Source organism: Lytechinus pictus, chromosome 2 (genome assembly GCF_037042905.1).
Source record: "Lytechinus pictus isolate F3 Inbred chromosome 2, Lp3.0, whole genome shotgun sequence".
NCBI lineage: Eukaryota > Metazoa > Echinodermata > Echinoidea > Temnopleuroida > Toxopneustidae > Lytechinus > Lytechinus pictus.
Window position 1 is genome coordinate 21,201,493 of NC_087246.1, and position 26,947 is coordinate 21,228,439.

General features: G+C 36.9%; 1 protein-coding gene across 27 annotated transcripts; it reads left to right on the plus strand.

Annotated features, from left to right (window-relative positions):
• LOC129254578 (RNA-binding protein cabeza-like) lies at positions 1 to 26,289 on the plus strand. 27 transcript variants are annotated; one of them, XM_054893058.2, is made up of 17 exons: positions 100 to 176; positions 5,999 to 6,029; positions 7,435 to 7,525; positions 8,329 to 8,509; positions 9,266 to 9,532; positions 11,021 to 11,077; positions 11,237 to 11,302; positions 11,930 to 11,983; positions 12,501 to 12,575; positions 12,980 to 13,082; positions 18,506 to 18,546; positions 20,892 to 20,954; positions 21,788 to 21,891; positions 23,355 to 23,484; positions 23,886 to 24,117; positions 24,727 to 24,803; positions 25,160 to 26,289. In XM_054893058.2, the coding sequence occupies exons 1-17, from the start codon at positions 161 to 163 to the stop codon at positions 25,408 to 25,410; spliced, it is 1,839 nt and encodes a 612-aa protein (XP_054749033.2). In that variant the 5' UTR covers positions 100 to 160; the 3' UTR covers positions 25,411 to 26,289. The 27 variants fall into 27 exon arrangements, with proteins under 27 accessions (XP_063968983.1, XP_054749033.2, XP_054749040.2 ...); XM_054893065.2 differs by having other exon boundaries at positions 9,266 to 9,445; XM_064112786.1 differs by having other exon boundaries at positions 8,332 to 8,509.
• Positions 26,290 to 26,947: the final 658 nt, after the last annotated feature.

Below are 26,947 nucleotides of genomic sequence, written 5' to 3' on the forward strand. Positions count from 1 at the left end.
ATGGGATACTGTAGTATGACATTAGTAGTCTACCGCCATCTCCTGTTCATCCTGTTCAGTTCTTGGCGCCTATTATGACGTCGTATCACGTGTCAATTAATTATGCAAATTAGCGTCATTCCGACATTTACCTCGCCTGTGTTATCTCACTCATATCACCATGTCGGCAGATTCTCGTAAGAAATATCACTTACTCTATCCACCCACCTTTTTCAAAGCGTGATAAATAATTTTGCTCGTTTTTGCTGAATTTAATGAAATATCTTTTGTCACCTTGTGTATTTTCATATGTTGTAATTTGGAAGGCGAAGTTTTATATTTTTTACGGCGTGTGTCGTGGCCGCGCGTGGTTTCTTGCGTTGTACGATTTGCTGTACCGGTACTGTATGCTCGAGCCGCGAGGTCTACTCTGCGCATGTTAGCTGCATTGACTTTGTGTGTGATTGCTTTCCATGTGTGGCGAGTGCCCATGCTGAATATTGGTGTGTGATCATGTGTGAGTTTGTGCATGCCCTGAATCTAATGTTTGATTTGTTGGAAAAAAATCCTGTACAGTACAATGATGAACTTTTAAAGATTAAATTCATGACATTGGAAGCGATTGGGAGGGGTACGGTAGGGGTACCAGTATTTATCTGAAAATAAAAAGGATTAAAAAAAAATTTTTAATGAAAAATGAATTAAAATTTTGAACAATTGTTGTGATGAAGTTTTAACTTATAATGTTGTTGATGATTTCTTAGAGATTTTTAGCAATAAGTTTTCTTGGTGTTGCCTGTTGGCAATAGTTTATATAAACAACGTTAAATATCCTAATTGTGGATGCGTACTGTACATTGCTGAATCTGGAACCTAACCATGCGTTAACGTTAAAGAATAAAGAACAAGTCCACCCCAACAAAAAGTTGATTTAAATATTTATAAAGAGAAAAATCCAACAAGCATAACACTGAAAAATTTCAATTGTCAATTCGTCTACTGCCAACTCGTCCACTCACCACATGGTCTATCATTTAGTCTAATGCCATTCTAACATTTTGTCTAAAGTACCATTTGGTCCAATAGCCAATCACTTTGTCTAATCACCATTTCGTCTATGACCATTTCGTCTCTTTACCAGTTGGTCTAATATCCGTTTCATTTTCATTCATTTTGCACAATTTAACACTCAGTCCAACTAGACCAAATGGTATGGACTAAATGGCTATTGGACCAACTGGTTATTAGATGGAATGGCATTAGACCAAATAAAAGTAGACCATATGGTGAGTGAATGAACTGATGGTTGACCAAATGATACATGTAGTAGATGAGTTGGTATTAATTGAATGAATTTGCATTAGACGAATTGGAAATCTACATGTATATGGGTCAATCCATATCAAATCAACCAATGCTTGTCACCCGACCCCCTCCGATTTTCTTAGAACTCGCACCAAATGTGCCCCCAAATAAATATTTTGTCCCAAGGTCAAATGGTTGCTAAGTTACGGCCTCCCTTAGCAACCAATGCGTGGCCAAACAATCAAGTTTGAATAAAATTAGCTATTTTTGATTGACTGCTGGAGCCAAGTTTGATGAAGCAGTGTTCTAATTTTATGTAAATTTTAAGAACTTTATAGTCTTAACACACACAATATATTATGACGTGGATCTGACCAGCCGTTATTGTGCACGAGGTCGCCGAAAATGGTGTTAAGTGTCCAAAGTCAATGTTTTTGGGTGCCTGTTTGGAGGCTCATAACTTCCAAATTCAACTAGCTTAGAACCCAATATTATGCATATTTGAAGACTAAGACTTGCTCAACAGACCTACAAAAAATTGGCCCTACCATGCACGTCAATTTCTTGAAGGGCGCCCTCAAAGTTGGATTTTTTCTAAAAGTTGCCAAGTTCAAGGTCACGAATCACCCCTCGTCCCATCGAGGTGCGACCCCATTTTCTGTATACTGATAGACATTTACCTATATTTTCATGGGATACTTAACATTTTTTGTGACCGAAATGTTTAATAGCTGGTTTACGCATTCGAAAACGGTCGTAAACGCCCAAATATCGATGTAAAACGACACGTACAAGTTTTCATTACGTTTCAAATAGGGATAAATCAAAAATGAAAAGCGAGCAATCACTGGTATTGTCTGTAATGGTAGTCTGTAATTAGTACTAAAAGGATATGCATCACAATTCTTATTGGCAATGACCTTGAAAAAAATAGCTGAAAATCATAAACAATAAATCGGGTCAATTTTCCGTAATGATAGGGCGTTAAAATGTGTTTACACCCACTTTCACTTGTGTGTCATTTCAATACTGATTGTGACTTTAAGCTGATAATTGCAAATCATGTTCCTTGTTCAATTTTAAGCTACAAATAATACATAAAGTCATATTTGTATTTTGACTTTGACATTGATATGAAAATAGCTGTAAATGGCTTAAAATTTGGCATATTCACATTTTAAGGAATTTACTGCTATATTTAGATCAGTGTCAAATTGTATGAAAATTGGTTGATTTGACGTGGATTGACCCATAAGAAAGTTATGACATTCTTAAGTTTTGCTTAAAGGTCAAGTCCACCCGCAAAATTGCTATTTGAATAGATAGAGAAAAATCAAGCATAACAATGAAAATTTCATCAAAATCCGATGTAAAATAAGAAAGTTATGGCATATTAAAGTTTCACTAATTTTTCACAAAACAGTGATGTGCACAACTCGGTGACATGCAAATGAGTCAGCCGATGATATTCATCTTCAGTGCTGTGCTTTTGGATTTTTCTCTTTTTATTCAAATCAATTTTTTGTTGGGGTGGACCTGTCCTTTAATTTCACGAAACAGTTGTATACACATACTGGTGTGTAAAATGAGAGGACTGATAATAAGAAATACATGAGATTTGTATAGCACACTTTCCATCTTGATTAGATGCTCAAGGGGCTTCAGAGCAGAAAAAAAAAACTTTACATATAATACATGCATGTCTGAACAATAACTCAATATCTGTAAAAAACACTCTTATACAGGTATGTTTTCAGGTTGCCCTGATGTGACATCACCAACTCTCTTGTATTTTATCATATGAAATATTCTAATTTTCTGCTCATGGTAATATGAATGATGCCTCTCATGAATATGTAGAATTACCATTGTTAAACATATTTTGGTCAAGTTGTTCCTCATTGTCAAATTAAAAAAAATTGAAATATTGAATAATTCAAACAATAAAAACAAAAGAAATAGTGAGTGAGGGACATCATCAACTCTCTCATTTGCATGTCACGAGTTCTGCATATGGGTCATTCCATCTGGATTCACCCAGTGGTTGCACCCGACCGTCTCAGAATTCGTTGTTATTTGGTACACATAAAATTCACCATGGCCCACGCACAAAACAAAAAAAATAAGTCCAATTGGTCCGTTGGTTCTCGCGCTACGGCCCGCCCTTTTCTCCTTGTTTTGACAAAAATGGGCGTGACCTTCAACTTTCAATGGCCACTGCGTCGTAATGTGTTGACCAATTTTCATGAAACTGGTACCATTTATTAGGAAATTCAGAGAGGAATCCAAAACATGCATCAAATAATGTATTGGAGCGATTTATAAGGTCGTGACCTTTGACCTTTACTTTGACCTTGAATTTGACCCCCGGACAAATAATTTTTTAACTTGATTTTCGTGTATGTTAATTATTTGTGTGATATTGACAAAATATGTTAAAACCAATGATATTTTATTCCTTCACCTTTAAAAACTCTTCCAAAGATACCATGAAATTTCACTCTAGTCCTACATACTGATATTCATGTTAGTAAAGTGTTTACCAGTTACATGATTTCTTCCAATCTTAAGTTACAGTACGTATGCACAAAAGAAATTAAGCTCATCAGTTCACAAATGAAACATTAAACATTTATGCTCATGAATAGGTATATGTTTAGGCATTTTGATGTTTAGCAATATATATCATATATATATATATATATATATATATATATATATATATATATATATATATATGATATATATTGCTGAACATCAAAATGCCTAAACATATCATATATATATATATATATATATATATATATATATGATATATATTGCTGAACATCAAAATGCCTAAACAGATAGCTATTCATGAGCATAAATGTTTAATGCTTCATTTGTGAACTGATGAGCTTAATTTCTTTTCATGTGCATACGTACTGTAACTTAAGATTGGAAGAATCATGTAACTGGTAAACACTTTACTAACATGAATATCAGTATGTAGGACTAGAGTGAAATTTCATGGTATCTTTGGAAGAGTTTTAAAAGGTGAAGAAATAAAATATCATCATTGATTTTAACATATTTTGTCAATATCATACTAATAATTAACATACACGAAAATCAAGTTAAAAAATTATTTGTCCGGGGGTCAAACTCAAGGTCAAAGTAAAGGTCAAAGGTCACGACCTTATAAATCGCTCCAATACATTATTTGATGCATGTTTTGGATTCCTCTCTGAATTTCCTAATAAATGGTACCGGTTTCATGAAAATTGGTCAACACATTACGACGCAGTGGCCATTGAAAGTTGAAGGTCACGCCCATTTTTGTCAAAACAAGGAGAAAAGGGCGGGCCGTAGTGCGAGAACCGACGGATCAATTGGACTTATTTTTTTTGTTTTGTGCGTGGGCCATGGTGAATTTTATGTGTACCAATTTACAACGAATTCCGAGAGGGTCGGGTGCAAAATTGCACATTCACTGGGTGAATTGGCATGGAATGACCCATGTATGAAAACAAGCGAAACTTTAAAATGTCAACTTATTTTACATCTGATTTTGATGAAATTTTCAATGTTATGCTTGTTGGATTTTTCTCTTATTCTTCTCTCTTCACTGCTATGTCCGCTCTAAAGGAGCCTCTTTTATACCCCTTTCATAAACCCATCCTCCAATTAGCCGCCTAAGAGTAATGCGGATAATTCAATGAAAATTGCGTTCACAAACTCCGAAAATAATCCGCACTATTTTTATGAGCGCCCGTCCTGAAAAAGGCGGATTATCGTCATGACAACTGCACACGCCCCCTCCGATGTGGTTGTGTTGGAAAAGAGTGACCTTGTGACCGCACCATGGCAATTATCCGCATTATTTGGAAATGCGTTCATAAACTCAAAATCTGGTCCCGATGCCGCTATTATGCGGATAATTGCAGCATCAAAATAATGCGGATAACTCTGGTCCTCCTCCGATTTTACGACCAAATTATGCTGCTATTAGCCGCATAATTGGGTTTATGAAAGGGGTATTACTGGGGCTCAGGGGGGGGGGGGGTTGAAGTCTGGTATGGCACATTTTACCTGAAGGCCACTGACAGTTCCAACTTCGAGTGTGCAAAAATAATACATTGACTTGCATTCTCTTGATCTAACTTTAGTGGTTGGTTGCTTTTTTTTTGGGGGGGGGTTATCAATTTCCTCTGTTAAAGCTTTTCATTGTATATCTTGGCACAAAACTAATTTAGATTCTTTGATTTTTTTATAATAGGCTGTACGTACATGTAGGCTATACTTTTAACTTTCCACCAGTAGAGTGTCTTGTACCTTGTAGTTGTTTTTCCTTAAAGTCCTTCGCCAGGAAGTGTTACTCGGGGCTGACGAGAGTGGTGGTGTTATTAATGGTTTTGGGTTTTGGGAGGGCCTTTGTATTTGATTTTGAAGGTTTCAGAGCTTTTTGAAGTGACAATTTCTTGAGTGAGATAGTTCCAACGGGTGATGGTTTCGGGCAAGAAGTAGTTCGCTAATTGTGTTGTTGATATGAAGGTACATGTAGTTTACCTTAAATCGTTCATCGTGAGGGAATCTCAATCGTGTTTCCTTCTTAGAGGCATATTTTTGTAGATCGAGATGGAGTTCTCAAAGTTAGCATTTGTATTGCTCCTTGAAATGAAAATAAGTACATTATATTGTGACAATAAAGTATCTTTTTTTGTTTTCTTTGCAGAATATGCTGGTTATGGCGCCACCCAACAGTCGTAAGTATCTGATTGGGAGGAAATAATGTTAAAGATTTTTTTCTGATGTAGCTTTTTTGGAGGGGGGGTATGGCATTATGCCAATTATGGAAATACATGTATGTGCAGTACAAGTACTTATATAATACTTTTTATACACTCTGACTTCAACTTCATGGTATGAATATTGACTATTAACATTTCTTTAAAGTATTGCTTAGGTACATACTTTGAAAAAATAATTTGAATATTCCCGATGATGAGATGCCTCAACATATGCTGGAATTACCGTATGACTTCTGATTCCACCATGGCTCCTGAGGGAAAACATGTTATTCTTTTCAAATTCATTTACCTGCATAGCAGAGTGAGACTATAGGCGCCGCTTTTCCGACGGCGACGGCGGCGGCGGCGTCAACACCAAATCTTAACCTGAGGTTAAGTTTTTGAAATGACAGCATAACTTAGAAAGTATATGGACCTAGTTCATGAAACTTGGCCATAAGGTTAATCAAGTATTACTGAACATCCTGCCTGAGTTTCATGTCACATGACCAAGGTCAAATGTCATTTAGGGTCAATGAACTTAGACCATGTTGGGGGAATCAACATCAAAATCTTAACCTAAGGTTAAGTTTTTGAAATGTCATCATAACTTAGAAAATATATGGACCTAGTTCATGAAACTTATACATAAGGTTAATCAAGTATCACTGAACATCCTGCATGAGTTTCACGTCACATGACCAAGGTCAAAGGTCATTTAGGGTCAATGAACTTTGGCCGAATTGGGGGTATCTGTTGAATTACCATCATAACTTTGAAAGTTTATGGATCTGATTCATGGAACTTGGACATAATAGTAATCAAGTATTACTGAACATCCTGTGCAAGTTTCAGGTCACATGATCAAGGTCAAAGGTCATTTAGGGTCAATGAACTTTGGCCAAATTGGGGTATTTGTTGAATTACAGCCATAAATTTGAAAGTGTGTTGGTCTAGTTCATAAAACTTGGACATAATAGTAATCAAGTATCACTGAACATCCTGTGCGAGTTTCAGGTCACATGATCAAGGTCAAAGGTCATGTAAGGTCAAAGAACTTTGGCCACGTTGGGGGTATTTGTTGAATTGCCATCATATCTCTATAAGTGTATTGGTCTAGTTCATAAAACGTGGAAATAAGAGTAACCAAGTATCACTGAACATCTTGTGCGAGTTATAGTAGTTTTCAAAATCAGCACTGCTGCTATATTGAATCGCGTGATGCAGGTGAGACGGCCAGAGGCATTCCACTTGTTGATCTTATCACTACAGTGCAACTGGAAGTTGGGTTTTTGAAATTGGAAAACAATTTTTTTTATGGGGTTTTAATGCATTGTAACTGACTCTAACCCCAATTATCTTGACTGAATTCATTTTTCAGGTATGGGTATGGAGCCACTACTGGATATCAGCAGCAAGCAGCTCAACCTGCAGCTACCAGTGGTTACCAACAACCAGGACAGTATGCAGCGGTAAGCAACTTTATACCTTCAACAAAGCTTGGCCATTGATCTTGCAGTCAATTTTCATTTATTGAATTGTATAATTTATGGAAGCAATAGGAAAATTGTCTCTGTGTGAATTGGACCCTGTATAGTTTTCACAATTCATTGAAACCTGATAAATGACTGCTTAGGACGCTGAGAAACAGTACTCTCTTTGGTACAATGGTATTTATGCATTAGGGAAAAGTAGAAGTTTAAAGTACTGTTTGCTGAATCAAATGGGTCTTCAGTTATTAAGTCATTGGTCTGTGGTTTAGGCATATGGTTAGATACCTATTTTGCAAAGATTACTATTCTACAAAGACTGGAAATTGACAATTCATTTGGGTGGAGGAGACTATAGACTCCAAAGTCACTGAGAAGTACAAGTCTCTACATTCAGACCCTGCATTGTGCTGTATGCTATTAAAGCCATGTTTATCATGGGTTTTGTATTTAAACTATGAAGGACCAGAATGCTCACACCTGAAATGCCACTACTGTGTTGGTACTTCTTGTCTTTTACTGGGTCAGAGTTAAGTCCATCCTGGTACCATCCAATACAAGTGGTAGTTGACTGATAGATTATTTAGCAGTTGTGAATTTGTGAATATGAGTTATTTTCCAGGCCCTTTTTCAAATCTAACTGGCTCGTCTGATTTTAAGAGGGGTCAAGTTTTGTCTTCCATACTCCTTCCCTTTTCCTCTAAAATTAATGGTACCATGCTATAGTACAGCTGGTTCAAGCTTATTAAGTATTAACACCACTCCCTCTATTGTTCTATTTGCAGCAGGGATATGGTCAAGCAGCAGCCCCTGCACCAGCAGCTGTAGCGGCAGCAGCACCCCAGGCCTCCACTGGGTATGATTATTCTCAGCAACCTCAAGCCCAAGGTCAACAAGCATACTCCTCCACCACATACGCTACTCAGCCAGCGGCACAGCAGCAACCACAACAGTCATATTCTACTGGTACGTAATAAAGAAAAAGAAAGGAGATTTCTTTAAGAAGTGTCTTTAAGTGAAGGATGTTGTTCAATCCTAATGCCAAATTTGAGACAATCCTGATGCTTAACTTGATGTAAAGTGCCCCAATACTTTATGTTGACAGTTGATATTTTGATATTATGTCAGTTTTGCTATTTCATCCATGTAGATTTAGAGTTGTTCAGCTTATTTAATATTTTGCAGATCAGGCTAAAAGCCTGCTCCAGATTAGTATATCAATGACTGATCTGGCGTTCCCGCTGCAGAAATTAAATTCATGTACCGCTATCTTGTCATCTAGACACTTGTGGATGACATGACGAAGTATATGTACAATACCTTTATATCAATTCATTGAAGCTTTTATGCACCTTTAGATGAAGTTTTGTTGTTGAATGGCAACTACTTGAATTTTCTAATCTATTTTCTTGTAATAAAATTTTGCTACATGATTACACAATTTAAAGGCATTGTGCATACAGCACTTCCTCCCCCTTGCTGACCATCAGAGTGGAGAGTGGATCCAGGATGTCTTTCCTGTCAACCAGCTCTCGTGTGATGTACCCTTGTTTGACATAGTTTCTCCTCTCAAGCCGTCTTCCTCCTTACACCATAGGCATTAAGAACAATATGTAATTTTTCTGCAGTCAGTAGAGGCGTATAAAGACATGCATGATTCGTGGATGTGGATGCCATTCTTGTTCACTCGTTCTAAAATTCCCTATATCTTTTCTGTCTTAGGCTTCAGTCAACAGAGCACTGCCAGCACAGGATATGCCCAGCCCCAAGCAGCCCAAGCAGCACAGCCAGCCTACAGCCAGCCGGCTGCTGGCCAGTCAAGCTACAGCCAACCCCCAGCCCAGCCGCAGACCCAGGGCTACCAACAGCAGAGCCAGCCAGGAGGTGGTGGTTACAGCCAAGGTCAGTCTGGTGGTGGTAGTGGTGGTGGATATCAAAGTGGTGGTGGTGGTGGTGGTGGTGGACAGTATGGTCAAGATCAGCCACAAGGTGAGGATAATGGCAAAGCCCTTCCAGAGATGCCAACTCTTCCCCTTTTGCAATATTATGTTTTACCCAAACTATAAATTGCAGGTTTCATCATAAATGACCATTTTCTCCTAAAAAATAATAAAATGGAAATATTAAGGAATAATATCCCTGATTTGCATTAAAATTTACGATATTTTATTATGGAAATTACATCGCTCTGTACAGAAGTGTGTTCAAAGTAATTACCCGTGTCATTTTAAATCCTCAATCCTATTTCAGGAAGATGGATTTTTGGCATCTCTACTCTAAGGCCTCCATCATTCTCTCATTCGTGGTTGTCATTATCATACAGCAACATATTCGAAAGATGTGTCATACAGTCAAACTCGCTTATCGTTCGAAATTTTATCTGCTGAAATTGCCCGAGTGTTGCATATTATGAAAAGCTGCATGGCGAAAAAAAAAGACCCCCCCCCAAAAAAAAAAGGAAAAAAGAAAAGTGGAGCAGGGAACCAAACATCGGCTAAATAGGGATTTTAGGAATAATACTTTTGACTTGGGAGAATAAACTGACTTGAAGGTGATTCTGTAAGCTTGACTGTATTTAACACAAATTAGTATGAGGATATTGGTGACTTGAGGGGATTCTAATCATAATTCTTCCTTGGTAGAGTAATTGTAGATAAAGAGACCAGCATATCTTCCTTTTCTACTAATCTTTGCCCATTTTTGATTTCTGCAGGGTTTATGCTCTTTCATTTTTCCTTGACCTTTTACCATTCAAATTGTTACATTTTTGGAGTGTCATTCTAATATCAATACAATGTTTGGACCCAAAGTTTTTAGTTTATGTTTGTGATTACACTGGGCTAAAACAATATTGTTCTGCATTAAATTGAGCCATATTTAGAGATGCAAAAATATTTTTGTAGGATTTTGATATAAAAAATGCATGCACAATTTATAGATAAAATACACCCCCCCCAAAAAAAAAAAAAAAAATTGTCTACTGGATGATACTTAATTTTTTTCTCAAAATTTTGAAGGGGCTGGCATCCCTGCAAAATGGAATATAACTAATACCTGCTTCTGAAAAATATGACCCTTTTCAATCAAAATATGTTTCTCTCTTGCTTGCAGATTTCTTTTTTCTTCTATGCATAATAGTTGGCCCTCCAATCTCTAACATACAATTTCCCTTTGACTAACACCATACCACTTTGTACTGTAGCATCCACTTCAGATGCTGAAAACTCATCCAGTGCATCCAGGTTCTTCACAAGAGTAGAAATGGAGCTCTAATATGACTTCATAAGCTTCGCCTTGGCGACATACTTCAATGAATCTGTACCCAGCAAATTTCTGTGTTGATATTTAACTTCATTTAAATTCCATTCATTCTTCCATCTCTAATGCTCTTAATTTCCTGTGGTGGTTGATAGAAGCTGTAAACCCCATATATACGAGATATGTAATTGGTATTTATATCGATGTTTACATTCTCAGGTGGTTATCAACAACAGAGTTCGGGAGGCTACAGCCAACCACAAGTCCAGCAGTCAGGTTTGTTACCACACGCCCTTGCGGTATAATCGAATCCATCACACGATCACGTTTGACTCTTCAAACTATCTTAACTCTAAACTGTTCATTTGTAGTAGCTGTAAGTTGCATGCATGCAAAACGGGTAATATCCATGTTTATCCCTGTTCACACTTTCAGGTGGTTACCAGCAGCAGCAGCAGCAGAACACTGGAGGGTACAGCCAACCGCAAGGCCAGCAGTCAGGTTTGTTCACACATGCCCATCTTGCTACAATCCAGTGCTTAATTTGATCATTTTGCTTTTCAGTAACTGTTTTATACTACCAGGCATGTTCACATTTGCAGATTCCATTGGAGAACGGAGTATGCATCATGTGGCGATGATCATGTCGAAGGATGCATTGAACATGCCATTGCTTATTGATGTTGTGATGGACGAGTATACCTTGTTGAATATAACATTTGTTTATGGGTTACTATGTGTAAACAGGTGTTGAGTATTTTGATTATGTTGTGGAAGAGACAAATGAAAAGATTTAAATCACTTAATCCAAAATCTTTGTGACAATAATTGTGTGCATCAAAGGAAATGATATAGAATACGCTTTTCTTAGAAAAATTAAATAAAAAAAGCATCTTGATTTGCTTTGAAAGTTGGACATTCATTAGAATGAATGAATTTGATTTTCTTAATTCACAGTTTAACAATAAAAATCTTTAGATTATTAGCCCCAGCCTTAATAATGATACAATATATTTATGGGAAAATTTTTTATTTACAACAAGTGCATAAAAACAGACAAAATAACATGAGTCATTTCTTTTGATAGGTTAATATTATCATTCGGAATGGTATCTTGTTATGTTGCAGGTGGTGGTGGTAGTGGTGGTGGCTACCAACAAGGTGGTGGATATCAACAAGGCGGTGAGTTGCACAACAATTTTTGGTCATCCATATTGAGCCTTTGTCTCTTGACTTGGCCTAATGGCTTCCAAAGCACACTGCTGAATTGCAGTCACATGATGTACATGTAGGAAGACTGTTAGATGGCCTTATAGATAACCTTCCTGTTGAATGTCTTTTGGTATAATTTTCAAGTTTACATACGAATGTTTTGCTGAGCTCTTGTGCTATCTGGAAAGACCCCATAAACTAAGATAATTTGATGCATGCTCAATAGTATTATCATAAGACATAAATAAAGTGGAGATAGAATCTGCAGGTATTGTGGTAACAAGTTTTATATACGGTCATGTTTGTTGAATTTTAAGGGGATGAAAGAAGCGAAGAGATCATTAGAATGGTTAAAATTACATGGTTTGTTTTCTCTGTATTTAGTCGTAGCTTTACAAGTAGAGTAGATAAAGATTTGCAAGTATTATAGATGAAAGTAGGCAAGTATTCAGCCTTGGTGAGAGCTTGTGGTTTGGTGTTTTTATAGGGTTCAACCAGCGACCTGGAGGGCCTGGGCCACAAGGTGGTGGTGGTGGGGGCGGATACAGACCCCCTCCTCAGGGTAAGTCTACATCATCGGGCGCAATCTATTCCTGAAAGATGTTAGGGTTAGTTAAATGTACATAATCTGGATAAGAAGATTAGTACGGTTTTGTAGGATGTTCTTCAAATAAACATATGGTAAGATAGTTTGTTAAAAGCCACATGCATGCATTTAATATTATCAATTAAATTACATGTCCTCTTAATGTCATAAAATTGGATTGCAATGATAACGTTGGCAACAGAAATGGAGAGATTCAAGAATTTTTTTTCTAACAAATAATTTGGTAGTCACTTGGACAAAAACCCACAGTGCTTTCAAACACATGGCACACGGGACATTATTCCTGGACAACCAAATTATATAAGGTAGGTTGGGTTTTGCATTAGTAATTGTTTGACTCCGTGAATTTTGATTTCTAGGTGGGCCAAGTGGTGGCGGAGGTGGATATAACCGAGGTCGGGATGATGGCGGCCGTGGAAGCGGTGGTTATGGAGGACGTGGCGGTCGTGATGGTGGATTTGGGTGAGTAACTATCCGAGTAGGATTTTGAAAGTTTGCATGTGTTGTGAAGGTCCTGGGCCCCTTTGCATAAAAGTTACTATTATGGTAACTTTGCCATCCAATGGTAATTTGCATGGAATCCTAGATTTTGATTGGCTGTTGATCAGCATTACCATGGTAGTTGCCATCGGATGGCAAAGTTACCATAATAGTAACTTTTATGCAACAGGCTCCTGGAAAGGTACAGTGGCTCAGGATTGTATCTTGGAAGACTTACAAAACAAAATAGAGAATAGGTGCATTTTCCAAATGCCAGGATGCCGCTTTTCAGGTAAAAGTATTTTCTAGTCCATAGATATGTCTGCATGTGAAAAAGCCCTTATCAGTTACAGTGTGATTAAGGTGTTTTTATCTCATTTCATTCTTTGTGGGTTTCATATGTTTTTATTGAGTCGTCATGACACGAAATCATAATTAAATATCTTGAATAAAAAAAACAATAATGCACAAAAAAAAGAAGGGTGAATATCATTAATCAAAGAACTAGTGTTACACTAGCAAATAAGACTGGTACATTGATTCATGTGTGTGCGTGGTTTAATCTACAACAGTTCTAGAAATAATTTGGGTGTTAATACAAATTGAACCTTATGAGACAGGCCTGTCCTGTTCCTATTCTCATTGGTACAGGGTCAGTGTTAATACATGTCCTATGCTACAAGTAATATTTTCAGTATACAGCTTGTTCTGATTGGTTTGTCTAACAACATTACAATGGTTTCTCGTTTCAGGTTTCGCCATAGTTTTGAAAATGTAGTTTTAAGTATATGTTAAACATAATAAGGAGCTACTCTATTATCATTTTTTGTTTACATCTATAAATGTAAAGAACCAGCCAAGTTTCAAACTAATGAAAAGGGTGTTTTGCAAGAATTAAAAGAATATGGCATGTTACTTTTCAAACATGCTTTACAGTTACAGTATAAGGTGTTTGAAATCCTTGGTGTACAAGTAAGAACATGGTTATACCATGAGTGTTATAGAAATAGGTTATGCATAGAACTCCATTGGAAATGGGTCAGTAGTAAATGTTAATGAGTTGTTTAGGATTTTGTTTTCATCTTTCGATCAGTTATTACCATTTCATTTGTCAGTCATGAATATATTTCTCTTCGGAATTTCTCAAGGAGGTGCAAAAGTACTGACTATTCATTCCTTTTTTACTTCGTGGATTACAACAGAATCTCAGAAGATGCACGAGAACGTAAATATTCAGGGAGCGATGCGTTAAAAATATTGTGCGTTGAATGGTCCCCTGTTCCACTGCCCCTCCCCCCCCCCTTCTTGGGATAGTAAAGGTTAAATATTCTGCCTTGATATGGTGGCAGATGGGTTTAGTGTATAGATGGTGAATGAGACATCCATTTATGGTATTTTCAAATGATTGAAATGAGGGAAAAGTGTAACTTTCACTTTCATAGTGTTTAGTGATTTTATAATAATAATAGCGGCATATTTACCCAGGGTAGCCACTTCAGTTCCGAAAACTGTTCTCCCAGCTGGCCCGGCTATTATTACCCCGGCTTTAGCACGCCTACCTTGATCGGGCGCTCGAGGATTTGAGGAATTTCTTCCTACTGGGTACCCATTCACCTCACCTGGGTTGAACGCAGCACAATGTGGATAAATTTCTTGCTGAAGGAAATAACGCCATGGCTGGAATTCGAACCCACGACCCTGTTTCAAAGTCTCGAGATTAATCCACTGGGCCACAACGCTCCACTATTGCTCCATTTTGTCACTCCTGCCTCAGATTTTGCAGATCTACAACTGTAACTATCCATTTCAGACTCCTGAAGTGCTAGTTTTCATATTGAATTTCACACAATGTAGTTGTTACCCAGCTACGGGCGTTCATCACGCAGAGTGGAATCCAGTTTCATAAGCATTAGACAAACATGTAATATGATATTGCATGCATCACCTCATGCAGTAAAGTTATATTTGCACAGGTGTGACGTTATATGACGTAGAGCAAGGGATGTATGGTGATAAGACACCTGAGTTAGTCTACTTGAAAATATAATGCAAGCGATGATATATCTTTCTTGAATGTACTGTGCACAAGGGTTTTTTTCCCCCCTTTTTTTTCAAAATCGCGATTTTTTCAAAATACTCCTTATGAGGTGGAAGTTGACCTACTATTTTGGTATGAATGTTTTTATTGTATACTTAGGGACAGTGATTTTCCGTTTCTAAAAATTGCCTTTTCCGTTTCAGAAAATCTCAAATTCCATTTCAGCATGTCTGAAAACGGAAATTCTGTTTCCCCATAGACTTTGTGTACATGAAAAATTGACAATTCCGTTTACATAGAAAACCATTACGCAATGAGTAGCGATGTCAAAATGCTAGCGCTGCTCAAAATTTGCATCTACCAATGTACTAACATCGCTTTACAATCCATTTTAATCGAAGAGATTCGAGCTCAAAAACTATTTAGAGAAACATAATCAACATGAATACATTCTCACCTTTCATAGTATTAGCATTATTTTATTGTTAAATGGGATTTTATCGCTGATTTGGGGACTTTTCGGACATCGTTTTGAGCAGTCAACGACTTCCGCCTATCCGCCATTTTGGATTTGTTGAATCACCGTGATCATTATATTATGACCGAACGCAGAGGGCAGCAACACACGGCCGAATTCTGCCTTATATGCGGACGTGAGTGTAAACTAATTTAGATACGATCGAGTGATTGAGAGGCTCGAGTGTAGTTGGGATGTGTTGATTGTTGTTGCAAAGTGAGATCGTGTTTTTTTCAGTTGATATTCGTATTTTGGATTAATTTATGTTGCTATTTTGTGCATTATGAGAAAAAACATGTTTTCCGTGATTTTCCGTTTGAAAAGCCACTTTCCGTTTCAAACGGTCGATTCCGTGAATTCCGTCCATTTTCCGCGATCGCGGAAAATCACTGTCCCTATATACTGACCCATTGACCTTGAATTGGAGCTTTTTTAGGATTGGAGAAACAAAGACACAAGTTTTGTCAAAGGGTTTATTTTTTAGATGTATTGAACTGGCTGGTTCTAGTAATTAAATTATGGTTTTACATGTATGTCTCAATGTACTTTTTTAATACAGTATTTTTTAATGCACCCTGAACGTGTATACGCATGTACTTAGTGTTAATTTTTTTTTCTTCATATACCCAGTAGTATGTTAACATCAACATATACACATTGATATCACATTATTCATTTTGAATCTTGAAAATGAGTCTAATATATTTTTTCACAGTAATAGTTTTTCTCCCATTTAAATTATTATAATAAAAATTATGTATGCAACATAATTTCTCATCAACATGGGGGTTAAGTTATTTGGGGCTAAAGCTTCTGTATATCATTTGTTGATTTAAAGATTTTTCAAAAAGAATAACTTCAAGTTGGTGCATATCAGAACCAAACTTACTAGCACCCATCAGTTCCTGTTGGGTATAAAGTGAAATATGATTACATGACGGCCATTTAGAACATTTGTCATGTAAAGAACATGAAAATGGTATTAATTTTTTTCAAATTTGTTTAAGTCATATTAGGGCTGAGTCAAAGTGGGCAGTCCACCTGTGACCGAAAGATGATGCCTGTCACTGATGCAATTTCTTCCAGACTGGTGGACCCCCAAAAAGAAGATACAGAAGAAATTCAGTGTTATCAAGAATGATAATATCAACCACTCTAAAAATCTATATTTCCATATCTACATCTACATGTATATATATATATATATATATATATATCAAAACTTTCTGATGATCCTATTTTTTAAACTTTAAGTCAACCAAGTAGATATACGGAAAAGTAGAACCAAGCAGGATTTCTCAATTTTCTTGGTTGAATTTATCGACCGTAATTTAATTATCCCAGTGGATGGGCACTGCCATTTGTTCTGTTGCAACTTTTAAACATCTATACTTGGTTAGTTGAAAAAAGGTTTGAAATATAGCATCATGTGAAAGTTTTATAAAAAAAAACAACAACCCTGTAATGACTCAGCCCTGGTTCAAATGATTTGTTAAATATTTTGTGTGTATTAGAAGCACATCGGTAGAATAATCAGTTAAGTTAAAGGTGCACTATCCCCGGCACTGTTGGACGGTTTTGTACTCGCTGCCATCTTCATTATGAAGTTCACTAACATAGCTGTCAATCATCAGCCTGTCGCGCAGCACGTGCACACATTCACAGAACACACACCCTATGCTGCTTTTGGCTACATCGGCATTAGCCGAATCATCTGCTGACATCACATCTCATAGCAAGAGACAAAGACAACCTGCCAAGATCTTCGAACAGCAGCCAAAGCATACGCGAACTGAAATTTGTCAGATCTTGGGCGTTCAGAACATGGCATCTGCGTACCCGTCGTATAACATGCAGCTGGCGCTGTCCGCAGCCTGTACGTATGTCTAACAGTGCCCTCTGAATCCAGGGATCATGCAACTTTAACAATACCACATAAATTTACTTGTGTCAGGTAATATTAGTGGAGTACATATCAAACAAAAGGATATTTTCTTTAGTAAAAATGTGTATTTTTTTAAATGCCACTTTAACATTTAATATTTTAAAATGTAGGTGATTCTGTTCATTAATTTAGATCAAAGTATTAAAAAAAAACCAGCGAGGTATACATGCCTTATGTAGAAAATTTTCTATTTTTTCTGAGTAAAGTCCAAAGGCTCAAGTAAAAAAGTGTTAGAGTGAACATGTATGACAAAGTTAATGGCCACACCTTACAATTATGTTGCTTTTTGTGTCTTGTTGGCTATTGAATACCATAGCTCCTTTCATAGAAAAGCTTATATTTTTGCTCTATGATAGGAATCATTTATTTTCTTCAAAATATCCAGTATCAAACATTTGCTAAGTACCTTATTTATTGATAAGGATCAAACATAGCTTTGCCTCAGGCCAACTTTAAACTGAAACCCTTAAGTTTTGATCAATTTGTGAAGAGAGGTTTATTTTTGTAGACCCTGTATATCCTATGAAAGAAGAGATGGTAACTTGTCAGGAAGTTGTACTTGCAATGACGATCAAACTCATATTTCGGGACAGAAAAAGAAAACAAGAATAAAACTGGTTGCTATTGTATGATTTGCAAGGTATATTTTCAGAATAAACCTCTCTGGATCTGTAATCTTGTAAACTGTATATGAACATTGCCTGATTAATCCTGAACAGCTGATCTTGGTTTCTCACTACCGGTTACTGTCAAGAAGACATTGAAGCTGATTCAGGCTGTAGTGAAGAATGTAAAGATGCTTAACGTGAGACCGGGGAGCTTTACCTCAATGGGGTATAGAATGCTCCCTTTCTCCTAAGCTCTTGCTCGCTCTAAATCAACTTCCCCTTTATTTATACAACCAGTGATCGCGGTGGCGGCAGGGGTGGATTCAATAAGTATGGTGGTAAGTCTAGGTCACCCGCCTCAGGTGTGTCATCAATGTGTTCTACATTCATATATTAATTCTCTTTGAAAGATAACTTTAAAAAAAAAAAAAATGATGAAAAATATGATAATCAGAAAGAGTCCGTAATTTAGATTTCCTGGTCAGATGGGTCAGAATATTAAATGATGAATCAATTTTGATATCTTAATAGGGGCTGTTTTTTCAAATGGAGCTTCTGATTGAATTTTGGCAATATAAATCACCTTATGTTTCACAGAATGTGGTATAGTGCTGCAACATTATTAAGAGTTGATGTTTTTTTTCTTCACAATATTTTTGGGTTCAATAATTCCCGTTTCAAAAGTTTGCTATTGATTGGTTGAGTTTGAAGAGCGATTAAAAAAACCCACCAAGTAAGCTAGTTCTCCCCAGAATTCAATTAAAAGTAAGTTTGATTTCAAATATTGATTTGGAGAAGGAAAAAAAAAGAGCATCTAAGATTGGCAATTTTTCTAAGATTTGAATTAACATTGGGTAGGTAGGGATGGTGGATTGTGGATATATGAAGTTTTATTTATGTGTTCTAGTGTTTTTGAAAATGTTATTCTTTACAGCATGTGGTAATCGACAAGGAGCAGAGATTTCTTCAAATGTTCACACTTTATTCATTGTTTGATTACAGGTGAAATAGAGTGCAAAGGTGAACAAGTTTTCATGCACAAACATACTTTAATGCGCAATGTCGGAACTAAAATGAGTTGTGTTATACACTGCGTTCCGGGTAGTAGTTGCCAACAATTGCAGTTATTGATTCAATCAATTGGGATAAGTAGTACTTTGTGCATGACAGCCAATTGAGAATTGATAAAATAGTGCTGAAGTTTTGGTGTTATCCTGATGTATTTATTCAAGTAAACGCAGCATTTGTAGTAACATGAGTGATATACACTTCAGCAGCATAAAGTATCTAAAATAAAACAAGAATAAAGAAAGAAACTTCTGACATACATTGTAATCACAACAGTCATAAAAAGAGTTACACCTGTGATATGCGGTATCATATATTGGGACAAACAGGATTTTTTTTTAGATCCCCATTGAATGTATGCATCTGAATTATATTCCTGTGTAGAAATGTGTTTGATGGGATCATGTACTATTTACTTGGTTTGTGAAATTTTGGGATTTTTATAGTTTAGTTGATATATCAAGAGAACAAAGTTCAGTGTGTGTATTGATGAGTATGCAGGGGAAAAAAGCAATCTGATGCAGTATATAGAAATTGCCAAGAATTTTCTCTTCGAACAAGGACAGGGAGAGGGCCGAGAATAAAAACTGTTGTAAAATGTGTTGATAAGAGTTATGCATATTTTTTCCCTTTGATGGAATTTGGTCAAAATGCCAGGGTACAGCCAGTTTATATGAACTTCAGAAGAGCTTGTGGGGTATTGACTATTCTAATATTCAATGAGAACAAGAAACGTGAATTGGAATGATATGAACATATATCTACATGTAGGTTCTTAAATATGAAAAATCCTTTGATGGTGAAGTAGGAACATGGTTTTTTTTTTTTTGGGGGGGTGGGAGTCTCGGGTAGAAGCATGTTACTGCGGACTTTTCTCTTATTTCCATAACATGTTTGCCTCTCATCTAAGAAGAGAAATAAGGTATGATAAACTTGACTTTCTAAGACAGTATTGAATAAATGGGATGGTAGTGTTTGAATTGAAAGAAAAATATGCTTGGTAAGAAATACCTGCGCAGCAACGAACAGCAGCAACTTGCCAGTTACTAAGTACATGTGATCTGGTATGGATAGTTGTTAGTGGCGAAGGTTTCGCAAAGAATGTGAATTTATGGATCATTAATGGCCTATAGTTTAGGCCAAAAAAATGTGGATGGTTATTGGTTTGCAAACTTCATGTAAAATATTTGACAGAGGTGCTGTTATGAATGCAAAGCATTTTGCTGGTATGGTATTATGGTGTATGCAGGAAGAAAATAACATGCATTTGAAAGTTAGGGCATGCCAGGTAGTTGCAAGCGGTTTATCAGATCTGTTCACTCAATGTGGAGTGTTTAATGAAGCCTGTTCTTGTACGTTTCCTTATTTCCTCGTATAATTATTAAAAAATTGAATAAAAAAGGAATTAAAAGGTTAAAAAAAAACAGTTGCAACCAAAAAAGATGGAAACAAAGACGAAAAAAAAAATGACACACACAACTGCATTACTAACTCATTTATTTTGACTCCTTTCTTATAGGTACTGAATGATGAACTCCGCTGCAACCACATAATGTTAACAAGTACATGTTACTGTGATATTAATGCATGGTTGAATTTTCTTTTCTTTTTGAAGGTGATGGTGGCGGAGGATTTGGCGGCAGAGACTCTGACAACGGATACAACAAAGGAGGAGGAGGTCAGTTTGAATTGTTGAATTTTAATAAACTTAGTTATATTTACATCAAAAAACAAAACCATGTGTTTTGCTCCTTGAAATGTTTTCTCAAGAAAGTTTGGCCTACTTTGTTCTTTCTACATAATATGAACAATAAATTTGTTTAACCCTAAGAAGACTGGGGGGGGGGGGCTGATTCAGCCCTTTGACATTTTCCGTGATAAATCCGCTGCTTGAAATGTCAGCGTCGCTCACTGACATTTTACTTTCAAGTCTCGCGCAACTTTTGAGACCAAAATTGTGACCCCCCGGGTACGCGGTTCCGAAATTACGCAACATTTCGTAAGTGCATGTAGACCAAAATTAAAAACGTGAATTTGTGTACAAATCCAATGCAAATAGTGTTTTTAGCCATAATTCATATATGTATCATTATTTTTCCTTTAACGGCTGAAAATCAATTAATTTTATCTTTTTTATGGTCAAAATAAAGTCCCAGACAATTTCCATTGAAAAAACAATGAAAAACAAAAAGTCAAAAAACAATAGAATACATAAGAAAATAAATGTGATGTTGAAATTTTTGAAATATAAATTTGATCAAATACCTATCTAGAGTATGTGAAACAAAAATTAGCATTTTAGGGGCATTGTAGCCAATGTTGTTTTGAATTTAACATGTTTCCAATCTCACATGTTTCATTCAACATTGTTGTTGGCTTCAGATGTAGATATAAAGTTGTCCTTATATATTCGTATTTCATCTTGGCTTTGTTATTCATACAATTATGTGCACACAATGTTCTTGTAGATCTTTAATTGTCAATATATGAACTTTATTTTTCTTGGAGCAGAGATGGAAGTACAACACGACACCGTTTTCATCAGTGGGATGCAGCCAAATGCTGTGGATGAAGGCAAGATCAAAGAACACTTTGGACAAATCGGTATCATCAAGGTAAACACGCAGATAAAATAATACACTGGCACTAAGCTGATGTACAGGGGAACATAAGGAGCTCAGGCACACAATGAATCTACTGTGCATTAAGATAGATAATCATTCCGTTACCTGAAAGAAGTAGAAATAATCTTCACTTTCATTTAGAAATATGTGGTCATTTAATCTTTATTTTAAAAAGAAAAGAATGTTTTGAAGCATACTGTCAACATTTGGTCTTTGTCAGTGGATACATTGGTGCTAAAAAAAAATTGTTGAACCCCACCAGAAATCGAACATATTTGAAGTTCTGCCAAGTTTTAGATACCGTATTTAATTTTGAAGTCAGGTGATAAAATATAACATTCAATAGGTTCTGGGCTCGTCAACATAGTAATGCTGTTTACAATTAACACTCGGCGTGGAGGAGTGCATTTTGTGGTGGGGTTCACTAACTTATGACCACAACTGTAAATGGAGTTAATAAAAATTATCGTTCAAATGGATGTGTATAAGACTACATGTGTAAGGATCACAGACTATGTAAGTGGTTGGGTCTTCAGCTGGTGCTGTTAAGTGAAATGGTTTATTGGCTTCAACTCCCTAGTGTCCCTAATGGCCTATGTAAATGAACATAGGTCCTGTACATATTACCATTAGGTACAGTAAAAATAAATTATTTGGAATGAACAGCAAGGTCCCAATACGGAAAAAACAAGGCAATAGTCCATACATTGTCATGGGAAAAATCAATGATTTAAAATTCCTTACGACAATTCCTCTGGCAATGCAGGTGCAATTTTTCTTTTGAAGGCGAAGTCGATGGCCTAAATAACGGGGAAGGCCCATTTTCGTATATTATTTATTAATGTTAGTGCTCGGAGGGCAGAACAACCTTTTGGTTTTTTTTATAAACTGGCCAGCAAAAGAGAGTACCCACTTCTTTCAAAGGCTGCACTAAAAAATTCACCCCATAGAAATAAACAATTTTGTACACAGGTATGGTGCAATATCCATTAGTAATCATATACCCAACAGGAAGTGATTATCTTTATTACAAAGAAATAAAATGACATGTACAGCATCTTGGTCACTGAATCAAAAGTCACAAAATGTAACAGAATGAGCCGTCCAGGTTTTACACAAAAGTCAATGTCAAAGGATGAAAAAAACCAGACACAAACAACAATGTTCAATAATGTGTATGTCCTCCTCGTGCCTGGACGGCTCATTCTGTTACATTTTGTGACTTTTGATCACTTCCTGTTGGGTATGTGATTACTAATGGATATTGCACCATACCTGTGTACAAAAATTGTTTATTTCTATGGGGTGAATTTTTGTGTGCAGCCTATGAAAGAAGTGGGTACTTTCTTTTGCTGGCCAGTTTATATTGGAAGCACATTGGGTATGTTGTTCCTTGGGATAAATATATGTGATGATTCAATATATTTTTTTTCTTTGTCTTTAACCTTCGATAGCTTGATAAGAGAACCCAGAAGGATAGGATCTGGATCTACAGGAACAAGCAAACACATGAACCTACAGGAGAGGCCACAGTTACCTATGATGATCCCCATACTGCCACATCGGCTATTGAATGGTTCAATGGTGAGTGTAAAGTGTCCTACAGTGTTTTTGTGGTGTGGAACACTCTGAGAAATCGTCTTCACACTGCAAGGATCAAATTCAACATGATTGTGAATGCCAACACCTACATTTCTATGGCAATATTACTTCTGTAAAGGGCTTGTATATTTTGTCATCTGTCAAGAACCAGATCTTGAAAATTGATCACATATTTTCTGCCTCCCCCCCTCCATGGCAAGTGCAACTGCAGAGTACACCAATATTTTTGTTCATTCTTACACACCTCATGGGGTGTTGTCTTTCTCTCCATCTGATATAATTCCTCAATCATTCATATATGTAATTTGAATTAAAGAAGATGTATCGGTTTTGCGATTATCCTGGTTTTCGTCATTGTGGATTTTTTGTTTTTTTTCCTGCAGGCAAGCCATTCGCAGGCGGTACCATCAAAGTAGAACTAGCACAGCGTCCAGCCAACCGAGGTGGAGGTCGCGGCGGAGGTCGCGGCGGCGGTGGTGGAAGGGGCTTTGATAGGGGTGGACGAGGTCGTGGTGGCATGGATAGGGGAGGCCGTGGTGGCGGCGGACGTGGAGGAGGAAGGGGAGGACCCGGCGGAGGTGGAGGCTCACACCGAGATGGAGATTGGGAATGCTCGTAAGTATAGGATGAAGGTATAAGAGCAAAGGGATGGCATCTGCAGATAGTTGTACTTAAATAGTCAACATTAAGTTATAGTTCTGTTTCAGTAACATTCCTTGTTGATTGAACCCCCCACCCCCCCCCCCCCCCCCCCGGTCATGTAACGCCAAAAAAAGGCTCGCCTCTTTAGGGTTAAAAGATTATCTTTCATATTTGTATTCTATTGCAAACCTTTTGTGTTATAAGTCTCGCGTACTACATTTACCATCGTATTCTTCCTTTAGGTGTGCATGAGGCATACAGCAATTTGGAAAGACTGCTCTATAATTGTGCTAGCGATCAGGAATATGTGTTTAATAATTGTTAGAAAACCAGGGCAAAAAGCTAAGCCCTTGATCATTAAGTTTTGTGTTTGTTTACATATACTACAATGTACACACAAACATTTGTAACAAATCAATTGATAGAATCAGTCAATATGGTTTGCATTACATGCCCTAGTTCCCCAATTAACATATTCCATGAGTCCTGGTAGAATTTGCTTCCAGATTGAATATGTTTATGTGGTACATTTTCCCATGCAGTTAGATGGTGTCATTAATTTCTCACCTTTCTATAATGCAGTGATTGTGGCAACAAAAACTTTGGATGGCGACAAAGCTGTAACAGATGTTCAACTCCCAAGGAAGGAGGTGGTGGTGGTAAGTTCATGTGTCATGTGATTCAGCTCTCCTTACCTTTTTCACTTTACATTAGTAACATGATATGTGATGTTCAGGAATTTTTTTCTTTTGAGATCAAATTTGGGACAACCAGATATGAAATTCCAAAGTCACAATGATTTTGTTCCTCCATGAAATACTGAAAATTGATCAAAACATGATTGATCCAATCCAATACTAATTGAATTTTAAGACAATTTTACATATGTATGGTTATTTTGCCTGTAACAGATATATGTTTATGTGCCTAAGAAAAAAAAGAACAGTTCTGTCTAGATGTAAGTGCAATGTCAGACAATTTTAATTCATAACTATCATTTGACTTCTTTATACAGGTGGCCAAGACATGGGTGGCGGCATGAGAGGAGGCCGCGGTGGTGGATTTCGTGGTCGCGGTGGTGACCGGGGCGGTCCTGGTGATCGCGGAGGCCGTGGAGGCTTTGGTGGTGATCGTGGCGGTCGTGGAGGCTTTGGAGGACGAGGAGGTGGATTCCGTGGTGGGCGTGGAGGACCAGGGGGTCCAGGCTTCAAGATGGGCGGTGATAGAATGGGCGACAGGAGAGATAGGAGGGATAGACCTTATTAAATTCATCCAGGCTTTAACCTGTGTATAGATGGACACTGCACAACTTATCGTTTTTAATGAATAAATGGATCGAAATCAACTTTTAATCTCATCATCTACTGGGAAGTGTTGGAAGCTTCTGTGGGCATCCAAACTTGTGATATTCGCTTTGTGCCAAGGCTGTAAATAATCTTAAATGTGTACCTTTATTCACTCAAAGTTCTCAAATTCATTGTCTTATGTAATTTGTTATCTATATAGAATCCGTCAAAACAGAAGTAGTTGTAATCATGGTTCGATTTGATACAAGTTTTTTTTAGGTGCACTTACATGCCAAACAAAGCCAAAGTCGCTCTTGTTCAACTGTTGACCAGATTCACAACTGCCAACTTTCCCTATTCATCAGGCACAGTCATACTTTTGTAGAACATCAGCAATTTTTATTTAAAAAAATTTAGGGAGCTGTTGAGCAGAAATCTATTGTCAGTGTTGTATAGAAATTTCACGACTTTCACAAACCCCCCTCCCCCCTATTCTTGACTGAAATTGGCAGGTATGAGATATTCGCCCCTTTTTTAAGAGGTTTCTTGCTTATACATGTATTTGCATTGGTAACAGAGAAAATATACTTTTTGCATCACTACATAAAATGCAAATAGATTTCTTGTAATACCATGTGTGGGCATCGATCACTGAAGGAGCAAAATCTGTTATTTTCAGAAATGAATTACACAAATTTTTAGGGAATTTTTCTATAAAAAGTGCTGAATGTTTTTATTCCAGTAACTACAGTTGAGCTTTGTTTTCATGTATATTGTAACTGTTTTTTCCTTATTTTTAATATGTCTTTGTTAATGTTGGTTGTAGATTAAAGTAAAAGTGGCTATATTCCTGAGAAAATTGTCATTTTATTCTTCTTCGCTTGCAGTTACATAGCAATTTATTTGAGTTTTCAAAACCAGCTTATTTTTCTTCTTCGAAATCATAATCCTTCACATCTTTGATGGTGATGAGCTGATCGGGCATTGTTAGATATGTTTGTAAATGTCAAGAGAAAGTGGTTCAACAAATCATTTGGATGGATTCAAGGAAATTAGTTGGTGAAAAAAAATGCACCAACCTAAAGACACCCAGTCGTCTTGACATGTTTGCAGAATTTTAAGTGGATTGTACTTCTGCATACTAGGTCTGATCTGATCAAATTGAACCCCCCCCCCCCACAAGATTTGGCTTGAAAAGCCCTGGTACATATAGAAAGAGTTTCACCAGAGTCGTACATGAAAACTTGCCAGAGACTTTTCCAAAAAGTGTCTACAAGCTTCATTCCAAATATTGTAATTTGATTCATTACTGGAGGCCCAGTGATAAATTTGACTTTTAAAATGTGTTCTTTAGCTGGTGTTTAAATGTATCTCGTGACATCCTGTGCTAACAACCTCTTGAGGATAATGGATAGAATGGATACATGAAAATACACAGTATCATTGGATTGCAGTATATAAGATGCAGACGCTTGAGAAATAACCTGTTCCTAGCTTCCCAGGGTAGAAACATCCAC